Raw genomic sequence first — 11055 nt, 5'->3', positions numbered from 1 at the left:
GTCACCTTCTCCTTAAAGGCTACCACTGCTTTGTCACCTTTTTCTCATTTTTTCCCCCTCCATGATTAAGTCACATGCATACATATATAGAACCTATCCTACACTTAACATTGTATTCTTAGTATTTTCCCACATTAACTGAACCCTTCAAAAGCAATTTTTCCTTTAAAATATTTCTCCCAAAGAATGCATTTTCTCTATGGAAAATTTGGAAAACACTGAAAAGCAAAAATTAGTTTCCCATATTCCTACCATCTGGAGACAGACATCAGTAACCATCAGGAACATACCCTCCCTCCCGATGTATTTTTTTCATTATATAAGTATCATGCCTGTGGAATCTTTCCTTAGATTTCTAAAACCCAATTATTAGTCAGAGGCTGTGAATACTTCTAAAGGTCTGCACATCACCAAAGCACTTCCAGAACTGTAATTTCTCCTACCAGTATGAATGGCAGTCTCACATTCTCACTAGCATTGTTTTTAAAGATTTTGTTAATTTGATAGGTTGAAAAAGTATCTTATTTGTTATTTCTCTAATATGGGTGAGGGTGAAATTCCTAATATTGCTCACTTGCATTTTCCTTTATAAAAATTATTATTTACACGTCTGTTGTTACCTACTTCTGTTATCTACTACTTAATAGGGTCTTCTTTTTCTTAGAGGATTATATTTGCTGAATTTTTTTTTAAGATTTATTTATGAGAGAAAAAGAGAAAGAGCGAGTGAGCAGGGGGAGGAGGGGCAGTGGGAGAGGGAGAGAGAGAGAATCTGAAGCAGGCTCCATGCTAAGCACGGAGCCTGCCTTGGGGCTCAGTCTCACAACCGGGAGATCACGACCTGAGCTGAAACTAAAAGTTGGATGCCCAACCAACTGCGCCACCCAGGTTCCCCTGGAAAGGAGCTTTTAGTACTAGTTTCCATCTGAACCCACTGAGGAATGGGACGATTCTGTTTTTGTTTTTTTGGCCAGAAATTGCTTGATCCTGAAAGTCTCATAAGAAGACCCGGCGAGGAAGAGTCAAGCGTACACATTACGATGACAGAGTGCGGGGAGAGAGCTCAGTCTCTTATCTGGAGCACGTTAGAGTAAAAATAACACCCATGTCTGAAATAACACAAAGTTACTATGAAGAATTATCAAAGCTTCCCCATCTCCAGTGAGGGGAAGAAGTGTGCGATGTGAGGCAGAGCTGGCCATGTCAGCAGCTTAGGCCAAACCGGGCTCTATGAAGTCTCTTAAAACCCATGTGCCTGGAGGTGGACCGGATGCAGATGAACTGCACCGTGTGTCCACCACAATTTACAATCTTGTTTTGTAGTTGAAGGGAGAGTGGGGGAGGAATGAAAGCACCTAGGTTTTTCAAGGAAAGTGACCGTGTCAACATAAGGTCTTCAATCTGTCTCCCTTATTACAACAGTACAAAAGTTAAAATCCTCAGAGGCCCAACACCAAGACGTTTGCCAGTCCATGGAAACAGGCTAGAAACACATTTGCAAATCATGTTCAGACAAGAAGTAACAAGAAGGAGAAATGCAGGCATGCAATTTTTCAAGTATACAATTTGTTTTTATTTACAATACCCTATAAAAATGTAAATTTAGAAACTTTAATTTTTATTAATTAGAACCAAACAAAAAAGATAAAGCACAGAAAGGAAGAAATAATAGTCAAGTATTCACTTGATCAGTTGTGAGGGGAAGGGAGGAAAGGCGCAGGGTGGAAAGAGTCAGCAGGTAAGGGTGGAGGGAAGCTAGGTCATGTCACCGGGAGCAGCTTGCGGGGCCGGGGCTCCGGAATGGGGAGAAACAGAGATGGAGAGCAAGGACAGCTGGTTACAACGGAGGACTTTACTGTTGTACAAGACATGTATGTGCAAAATGTTGATTCTCTTTAAATATCACAACCTGTCCCCTCACTAACATTCGAAAAGGTGAGAATAGCAAAAAGTGTATCAGGACAGTCGTGTGAAATGGACTCTGATTTAATTTTCCAGAGGGCTGTGATCTCTAGAGATCAAACCCCTCATCTTGCTTGGCTGCTGCCCAGGAGGGGGACGGGAGGGGGACAGGTGGAAAGGGCCATGGTGGGCTGTCCCTGCTGGGACCGGGAGCCAGGCCCCTGGCTGCCTGGGAGAGGGTCCTGGAGACGAAGGGGAAGGACAGCACTTCTGCCCATGGTGTGGAGGAGCCTGCAGAGCGAAGCAAGCCGAACTGAGCTTCCGTGGTTACCTCTGGAGGTTGCGACCCATGACACCAAATAAAAACGGGGAAGAGGGAAGTAAAAGCATGGCTTTATTGAAGTTGTCTCAGGAAGACAGAGCGAATGCGCAAACGCTACGCTGTGGAAGCAGGCTCTAAGTCCGGTTCATCTGGGGCAACCTTGCACGCCCTGGAGGGGACAGGCTCAAGTACACTGTAGCTGTAGCAGGATAAGGGCTTAACCGTGTGCCATTTCACTGAGGTGGACAGATACAAAGGAAATACGGCGGGGAGGAGAAACAGGACTTCTCAGCCTAGAGCTGGGTGTCAGCCAATTAAGAGTCCTGATTTTAACGTGCTGCATACCCTGTATTTATATTAAAACAAGTAGAACCCACCAAATTAATTACAAGATGGACTAGAAACAGATTAAAAATACATCAGCTGGTTTGTTTTTAGAGGAGGGACGTGTCAACTACATATTTCTCAATCTAAAACTCGTTCTTTAAAGATCCTCTGGAGATCACTTGAACGTATGTAGAGGGGAGTGTGTGCATATATATATATATATATATATGTATTGGTTTCTACTTAATTGGTTCTCCTATAGTCGTGTTAATATGGGGCAATGAAAGAAGACTTTAATAGGATGAGGGAAGGAATCCCTTGGCAGGCTACAATCTACTCTGACTGGAGTAGTGGGGGTAGGTAAGGGGAGAGATCATATTTGTGTCTCTAGGGCAAAGAAAATGCAAAACTGAGAAGAACTGAGGAAAAGCAGGACATGCAGAACTGTAACACAGAAGGTAAGAAGGAGCCAGCGGAAATATCGCCCAGCCAAATTTCACAGAGCAGTGGGGAAATACGGGGCATTGAGAGCCAAGCCCTGTGACAGGAACCGGTCCCACGAGACGCTCTGGGGAACAAGCTACCTTCCCTCCCTCATCAGAACACCCCGCTGTGACGGCGGCTGTGCGGGCGGCAGCCTAAAGGAGGCACAGGACACGCACAGGACACGCCTGGAGGTCTTTTATCGGGTCCCCTGAACTAGCCTGTGGGCAGAGAGAGAGAGAAAGGAAACTTGTGTGAGTTAAAACAGAAGGCAATCTTTTGCATTAAAGTTACACCCTTGTTAGAATTCTCTCGACAAAACACCTGAAATATCTCTACCCTTCCTTCCTGAACTCAGGGTGCTTCTGTAGCCTGCTCAGCACCTTCTATCTAGTAGATACTCACGTACTTGAGACAAGTCCTTAATGTCTTCCACTAAATTCAGTTTTATGCCCCTGATCTCCTCACCGTAACGTCTAAAGTGCCAACTTTAGTAAGATGTGGAACTCTCCTGTTTCAGACTTACTGCAGCTTTGTCTCCAGCAAGTTCAGTTTCTGTCGGTCAACATAGCGAGAGAAGAGGGACACCAGGTTTGTGGGTATAGAGATTGGCTTGGCCAGGGCTGCTTGGGGAATCCGCAGAAGTTCTCGGGTTGCCATGAACATCACCTCCGTCCTGAAAGAAAAACCGTTAACAACACGTAAGAACAATATGAGAAAAAGAATAAACAATGATCTAAAAGAACGTGAAAGAAAAAACACAGCCCGGACTGACCACTGGTTGTTCTGTGTTGATTCTGTAGCAGGGTCTGAACTCTGTAGGTCTTCCCCACGGCTCAGGACGACGAGGAGCAGTGACAGGCCAAACTACAAGAGGAGACAGAGGGACTCCAACTCACCTCTGCACCCGCTCCTCCAGCACCGCTGAGGGGATCCCAGCACTAGATCGCAATGAGCCCGCCGCTTCGCTCTGCCGACGGCAAACATCCGGCGACCATGAGCTGGGGGCTGGGCCTTTCTCCTGGCTTTGCTCAGGCAGGCAGCAACAGCATCACCAACGAAAAGGGGAAGCCCACGGCCAAGCGTCCTCTCTGCTCCCCCACCCCAAAGTGAGAAGAAAAGATAATTTCTTCCCTGTCACAGATAAGGTGGGGTTTAGTTTTACTTGTATTTACTAAAACAGAAATGGATTAAAAAAAAGTCAAAGACAAACTTTGATCAGAAAATTAAAGTTCACAGAAAAAGTAAGAAAAAACATTAAGTAGATTGGTATTTTGAATTAAGAACAAAGATGTGAAGACCGGTGGGAAAACGTACAAAGAAAGGTCACTGAAATGATCAGCATATGAAGAGACTTCCTTGAATCTCCTGAAAAAGTTTTCTTAACAAAGGACACACCCCTAGTGGACATATAAAGGTTGAGATAAGATATTCAAAGCAGAGAAGGGATACACAGATTTAATACTCTTACTAAGACTATTAAAATTTAAGCAACCTGCTTTAGAAGTTAAAGATTTGTTTTATTCAGTGGGCAGTACCAGCAGGAAACATGTGGTCTAAAGGGGCACAGAACAGAATACAAATAGGGACAAGCAGCATGAGATGAAATGTATGAATCACAGCAACAGTGGATATGAAGGGAATCCATGTTTCTGAGTTCAACTCACAGAGGAGAACCCTCGTGTCACTATCAGAAAAAACAACACTGGGCTACACATACAATCTCTCATCTGACCTCGTGGTTTTCTATTTATCAACACTAAACTCAGAGCCCAAGTAACACAGAAGGCCCACAGCCTGTCACTCCAGAACCCCAGCTCTGTCACCTCTCAACCGCCCTTGAGTCCTGCTTTGGCAGGTTTTCAGGTGCCAGGGGGGAAGGGGCCTTGACTTTTTCACTGTGCTCGCACATGTGCCCACTGAGGAAGGGCATTACACTGAACTGTCACAGCGGTGGGCTCATCTGAGTAACAGGACAGCTCTGAAATCGCCCGTCACCTCCCCTTACAGGTCAGGCAAGTGGCTCAACAAAGTGAAATAATGTGTTCACCATCACAAACCTAGAGACTGGCAGGCAAGGAATGAAAAGCTGCTCTGAAAGCCAATGTTCTCTCTTCTATGTTACACGTCCCCTGCGAGTCTCTGGATCGTCAACCTGATGTAGATGAAACATGGAATGGGATGTTCTCCTATTTACAGTCTTACGAGCAAGAGTGAGGACTACCTGTTTTCTTCCTCACGTCAGAACTTGGATTTTATCTCAGACTACAATGGTGTGAACTCAAAGATGTTTTCCAGCCTTCTCAGCAGTGATGTGTGGCATGTGAGGAAAACCTGGCCACTGAGATTAAGTAGAAGTTGTTGGTTACAACTCTTGGAAAAGGTCCCAACAAGGCAGACAGCAAATCCGCACCTTTTGGCCCCTCTGCAAGCACCTCTCTTCCCGATGGAGTGGAGCCTGAGAGGCCATGAGTGTGGCAGCCACCGCTAAGGCTGCAGAGAAGGCAGGCTGAAGGAGCCTACAGCCCTGACAACGATGTGGACAGGATGCCAGAACTATTCCACTGAGAGACAGAAAATCCTATTTTGTTGAAAACACTTATTTCTAGCCTCTGACACTAGGAGCTTAACATAACTCCTGGCTGAAAGATGCCTTTTTAAAAAAATATTTTTTTATTTTAGAGACAGAGAGGCCTCACATGGGCGCACACGCACATGGGGAGGGAGGGGCCGAGGGAGAGAGAAACTTAAGTAGACCGCGCACTGAGCGCAGAGCCTGATGTGGGGCTCAATCTCATGACCCTGAGATCCTGACCTGAGCAGAAATCAAGAGTTAGACGCTTCACCCACTGAGCCCCCCGGGCGCGCCTGAAAGTTGCCACATAAGCCAATGTTTGTATCTGTAACTCAAATCTAGACAGCTGGCCAAGTTCAGGGACCTAAGAGGGTGCGAGCACCTTGTTCTGGAGCACAGCAGCGAGGTGAGGGTTGGAGGGTGCTGGTGCAGCTGTGCTCTGAGGTAGGTTCATGAGCTGTTGCAGAAGGCTGGTGACAGTCACTGATGGAAGGTGATAGAGGAGCAGAGAGAAGGGACTCAGTAAGCATGGCAGCACCTACAAAAAATAAAGAAAAGCATTACATCCTGGCAACTGTGACTTCAGTCAGCCTGCGTCAGTGGGCATGGACAGGAGGATGCTCAGCTGCACACTCAAATGGCCTCAGGCAAGATTTAACACGAAGGGCTGACAAGTCCAGCAGGTACTACTAGGGTCTTCTCAACAATGGGTTGGTTCTGAGGTGTCTACTGAGAAATTTTAAAGCTCAATTTGCACAGGAAACATGACTTGTGTGAACCAAGGGTGTAAAATCACTTCTCAAATAGACAGCAAGATTCACGATAAGATATCATTTCTGAATTCATCCCACAAATATTTCAACGCCTACAGTGTGTCAGGCACTGTGGGCTACAATGAAATGGTAAACAGGTCAGACCTGCAGGAATCTAAAGTTGAGTGGGGAGTCATGAGTAAACTGGCAATTTCGATATACCATGAGAAGGACTCTGAGACAGGTAAATCCTGAGTGCTGCGGAACTACCCAGAAGTATTTTTAGACCTAACTGGATCTTTTTTTTTTTTAAAGATTTTATTTATTTGACAGAGACACAGCAAGAGAGGGAACACAAGCAGGGGGAGTGGGAGAGAGAGAAGCAGGCTTCCCACTGAGCAGGGAGCCTGATGTGGGGCTCAATCCCAGGACCCTGGGACCACGACCTGAGCCAAAGGCAGACACTTAATTAATGACTGAGCCACCCAGGCGCCCCCAGACTTAACTGGATCTTGTCTGATCTTTATACAAGCTCAATGAGGAAGCTGAGAAATGATAGACTTTACAGATTATTAGACAAGCTAAGCGAGCAGAAGTTCAGCATTCAGAGTTCCATAGCTAATAGTGAGAACCAGAATCCAAGGCTGTTGAATTCTGGCCTGCAAGTCATTCAGTCCTTTTAGCCATGAGGCCCAGACTGGAAAGTTAAAATACAGTGCTACTAATATAACTAGGTTCTAACACAGGAAAGGAAATCAAGGGTGCTTCCAGCACTCAGTGCCCATGGTATAAAAAATGATAGCTGATTTTACTTCAGATGGCATTCAAAGATGGAAAGTAGACTTTTAGGCATCTACTACTCTAAATAAACAAAGCTTTAACAACAAAAGCGTTTTAATCATACAGAAAAGTATAAAGAGTATAATGAAGTCTGTGTACCCATCACCCAGCCTCAATAATTAAATCAACATTCTACCAATCTTATTAAATCTATGTCCCTCCTATATATCCTATCCTTTCATCCATAAATACTTCAGCTTGCATCTCTAACAAAATCTCTCACAGTATTCTTGCACCTAACAAAATTAACAGCCATTCCTCAATCTCACCTAATATCTCCGCCAAATTCAAATTTCTCTAGTTGTCTCAAAAACATCTTTTAGCAATTGACTTATTCTAATCATGATTCCAATGGGACCCACACATTGCATCTGGCTGGTAAGGCTTTTAAAATCTGTGAATTAGTCCTTTGCCCGCTACCCATCTTCTTTTCTCATGCTATTTAGTTGCTGACGATGTCCCACGGTTTGGATTTGGCTAACTGCACCTATGTGCTGTCACTTAACAGGTTCTACTATCCTCTGTCTTTCCAATAAAAACTGATGGTTAGAATTAGAGGTCTGGTAAGATTTAAGTTCATCGGGGGAAGGCAAGGGTAAGAAAACTTCATGGATAGAGCTGTGTGCTTTTTCCTGCATCATGTCAAGAAGCACACGGTGTCTGGTTGTCCCACTCTTAGACAGTGATCACTTGTTTGCTGCCCCAACCACCATAAATTTCCCCATCCACCTTTTACCCAATGCTTTTTGCACCAGTAAGGATTGCTGTCCAGACTGACTGATTGCTTTTCCATTAGGGACTGTAAATTGGAGATTTTCTAATTTTATCATTTCTTTTGCATTTATTAGCTGAAAAAAAAATTTTTTTTTAAAGATTTTATTTATTTGACAGAGACACGGCGAGAGAGGGAACACAAGCAGGGGGAGTGGGAGAGGAAGAAGCAGGTCTCCCGCCGAGCAGGGAGCCCGATGTGGGGCTCGATCCCAGGACCCTGGGATCAGGACCTGAGCTGAAGGCAGATGCTTGACGACTGAGCCACCCAGGCGCCCCTTAGCTGAAATTCTTCTAGGAAGAACTTTCTATTATCAACTTTCTGGTTACCATGATATTTGGTTGTAATAAAAAGGCAGGATAAATGTTTTGAGTCTTTTCCTTATTTACCCATTTTCAGAGTAATTATGAGTTGATGGCCTAGCAATCTCGGAAGGTGATTAATATATTTTTTGGTATCACTGTGAACTCATTAAATTAAAAATATTTGATATATTTCAATCCACTTCTGTAATTTTTCTTTCTGATGCAAAGTATCCCATTTTTGGCCAACAGGAGTCCCTTCAGCTTTGTCTGTGCATCTTTCACGTGGGACACCCTAGTAATCTTTTAGCTTCCTTACTTTCTGGCATAAGATAGTCCCCGATTACCTTGTATATTTTATGCCTCAGACCTGCAACTAGTTATTGCTTCAAGAAATGGTATTCAGAGATGTGGTCTATTACTCTTTAACACAAGGAGGTATAAACTCTGCCCCTATAATTAACCAAATTTTTCTCACTAGCAGACACCTCCACTAAGGCAAGCATCTCTGAATTCGTAGTTCCTAGCTCTGTGAGATGTATTTCTAAGACCTAAAATAGTGCCTGGTACGTAGACGTGTAATAAATATTTAATAAATATTTACTGAATAAATAAATACTTACTGAATGAATAAAGCTCTCCCAAACTTGTTTCCACTGAGGAGTTCCTCTAGGACTGTGAGTGTCCACCCCATGGCCTACAATAATCTATATGCTGTAAGGGAGTTGCTGCTTTTTGTCTGGCTTCCGTTTTCTAGGATAAACCTCAAATCCTTAAACTTTCCTCCAACCCATTTTTCCTTCTTAAAATCTTTAAAAAACGTATTTGTCTCATCCCACTTCACTTTTCCTGATGATAACGCCTCAACTTTGCATTAATTTCTTCTGCACGTGCTACAATTTTAAGGACTTTTTCAACTCATTATGATTTCAGAAGGAGTTAATTTTCAACTCTTTCATGCCATACCACCTAACAAGGTATCCTGGCATCATGTTTTCTGTGGATCATCACCAGCTGGTTATTGATCAAGCATCATCTAATGTGAGAGGCTTACTCTTATAAGTTCTAACATTCTGAACCTCACACTTAGTAATAACTGCCCTACCCTTAACAATTTCTTGCTCTGAACTTCTAAAATGATTCTAAATAGTGCTAATTTTTCAAGTGTTAGGATAAGTAGAGAGCAGGTCTTACCAAAAGTTTACTTATAAACTTGAAAATCAGGTTGCTAAGTCCAGCCTAGTTTACATCATGATAAACGTTATTTACGAGCACAGCGGGCACTGGCTTGATTCCTCTGTGACACCAATCAACGGAGTCTGCAGCTGAATGTTAAGCTCCTGACAACAGCCCAGTGCGTGATACTTTATATCCAGCAAAGTAACCAAGACCATATGTTTGTAAATTTTCGTGAGCATCAGATTCAGCTGGATTCTGTTAGAGATACAGAAGGCCTGGCCTTTCCTCTGTAAATTCTGATTCAACATGTTTGGAGTAGGGCTGAATTATCTGCTGCCCAAGAAATTCTGATACACAACACAGCTTCACGACTATGTCAAATACGATGCGATTATTGCATTCCTCAGTTTAGGAACTTGGCCTGTTGGGCCAAAAATGGGATTAAAAGTATAGTCCTGGAGTAGACTTTTGCTTTAAATAATCAAATCCTACTACTGAAGGTTAGACAAAACAACAGAAATAGGAAGAGGGGAAGATAAGAAATTTGGATTCTAGAAACCTTATCAACTATGAAGACCCAAAGGAAAGAAGTCCCACATGGGGGATCACCTCATCTTGTGCATCCTTCTTGATAAGAAAAGGGAGATTCCTGGCTGTTGTCATGAGAATGTCAGCTGCTTGCTCTGTGGAGAGGAAAGGAAGAATACGGGCAACCATTCTCTTCCCTTTTCGGATACACATGATCTGTACAAAGTGGTCATCACTTGGCCTGCAGGGGAAGGAAATACTCACTTAGGTCAGCAAGAACAATTTAACACATCCTTTATCTCCTCTTACATGTTAGTGAATGAACTTGCTGTGCTCATTTTCACGCTACGATGACCTTTGCTACAAAATAGTGGGAATTACTTCTCCAACTCTCAACCAAATAATAACAAGTCATTTTTCAAGTTTTGCAAATGTAGAAAATCGTCCTTTCACAAACGTATGTTAAATAGACTTGTTCAAACTACAGGTGTTCATTTCCTTTAAGTTTTATGTAACTAGACAAATAACATGGTTGATACAGCAAAATCCGAAAACATACATAAGCAAAAAGGATATAAAAACAATCATTTCAGAATTAACTTTATATTGTTATTTTTTTAAAAATTTATTTGACAGAGAGCGAGCAAGAGAGCACAGCAGGGGGAGCGGCAGAGGGAGAGGGAGAAGCAGGCTCTCCACTGAGCAGGGAGCCTGATGAGGGACTCGATCCCAGGACCCTGGGATCCTGACCTGAGCCGAAGGCAGACGCTTAACCTACTGAGCCACCCAGGCGCCCCTACTGTACCATTTTTAAGAACCTTTGTGCTGTATATTTTTTCATTAAAGAAAATTAAAAAAAAAAAAGAGTCCAGAGAATCCATACGGCTTTGTTACTTGGCTTTCTTCACCCAACAACTTCTTGTGACAATTTTCCACCTCAATAGATACACTTTAACTACGTCGATTTGATGGCCCCATAACATTCCCAACTATGGACAAGCCCACATTTATTCAACCAGTTGCCTGTCAACCTGACTCCAGAAAAGGTGTGTTAAAAAGAAGGGGTTTATTTT

At 43.3% G+C, this 11055-nt stretch overlaps 1 protein-coding gene across 1 annotated transcript in view; it reads right to left on the bottom strand.

The window, feature by feature from the left end:
- Nucleotides 1–1611: 1611 nt before the first annotated feature.
- The window catches only part of PATL1 (PAT1 homolog 1, processing body mRNA decay factor), a 31548-nt gene continuing 22104 nt past the window's right edge, over nt 1612–11055 (bottom strand). Inside the window, exons 15-19 of the mRNA XM_021684879.2 lie at nt 10064–10223; nt 5992–6147; nt 3810–3901; nt 3561–3710; nt 1612–3255 (exon numbers count right to left, since the gene is read on the bottom strand). Of these exons, the coding sequence (XP_021540554.1) occupies nt 3234–3255; nt 3561–3710; nt 3810–3901; nt 5992–6147; nt 10064–10223 (580 nt within the window). The 3' untranslated portion in view covers nt 1612–3233. The remainder of the gene's footprint in view (nt 3256–3560; nt 3711–3809; nt 3902–5991; nt 6148–10063; nt 10224–11055) is intronic.

This window comes from Neomonachus schauinslandi, chromosome 11, assembly GCF_002201575.2.
Source record: "Neomonachus schauinslandi chromosome 11, ASM220157v2, whole genome shotgun sequence".
Taxonomy (NCBI): domain Eukaryota; kingdom Metazoa; phylum Chordata; class Mammalia; order Carnivora; family Phocidae; genus Neomonachus; species Neomonachus schauinslandi.
Note: the sequence above shows the minus strand (reverse complement) of the source record. Positions and strands in the feature narration are given on the sequence as shown.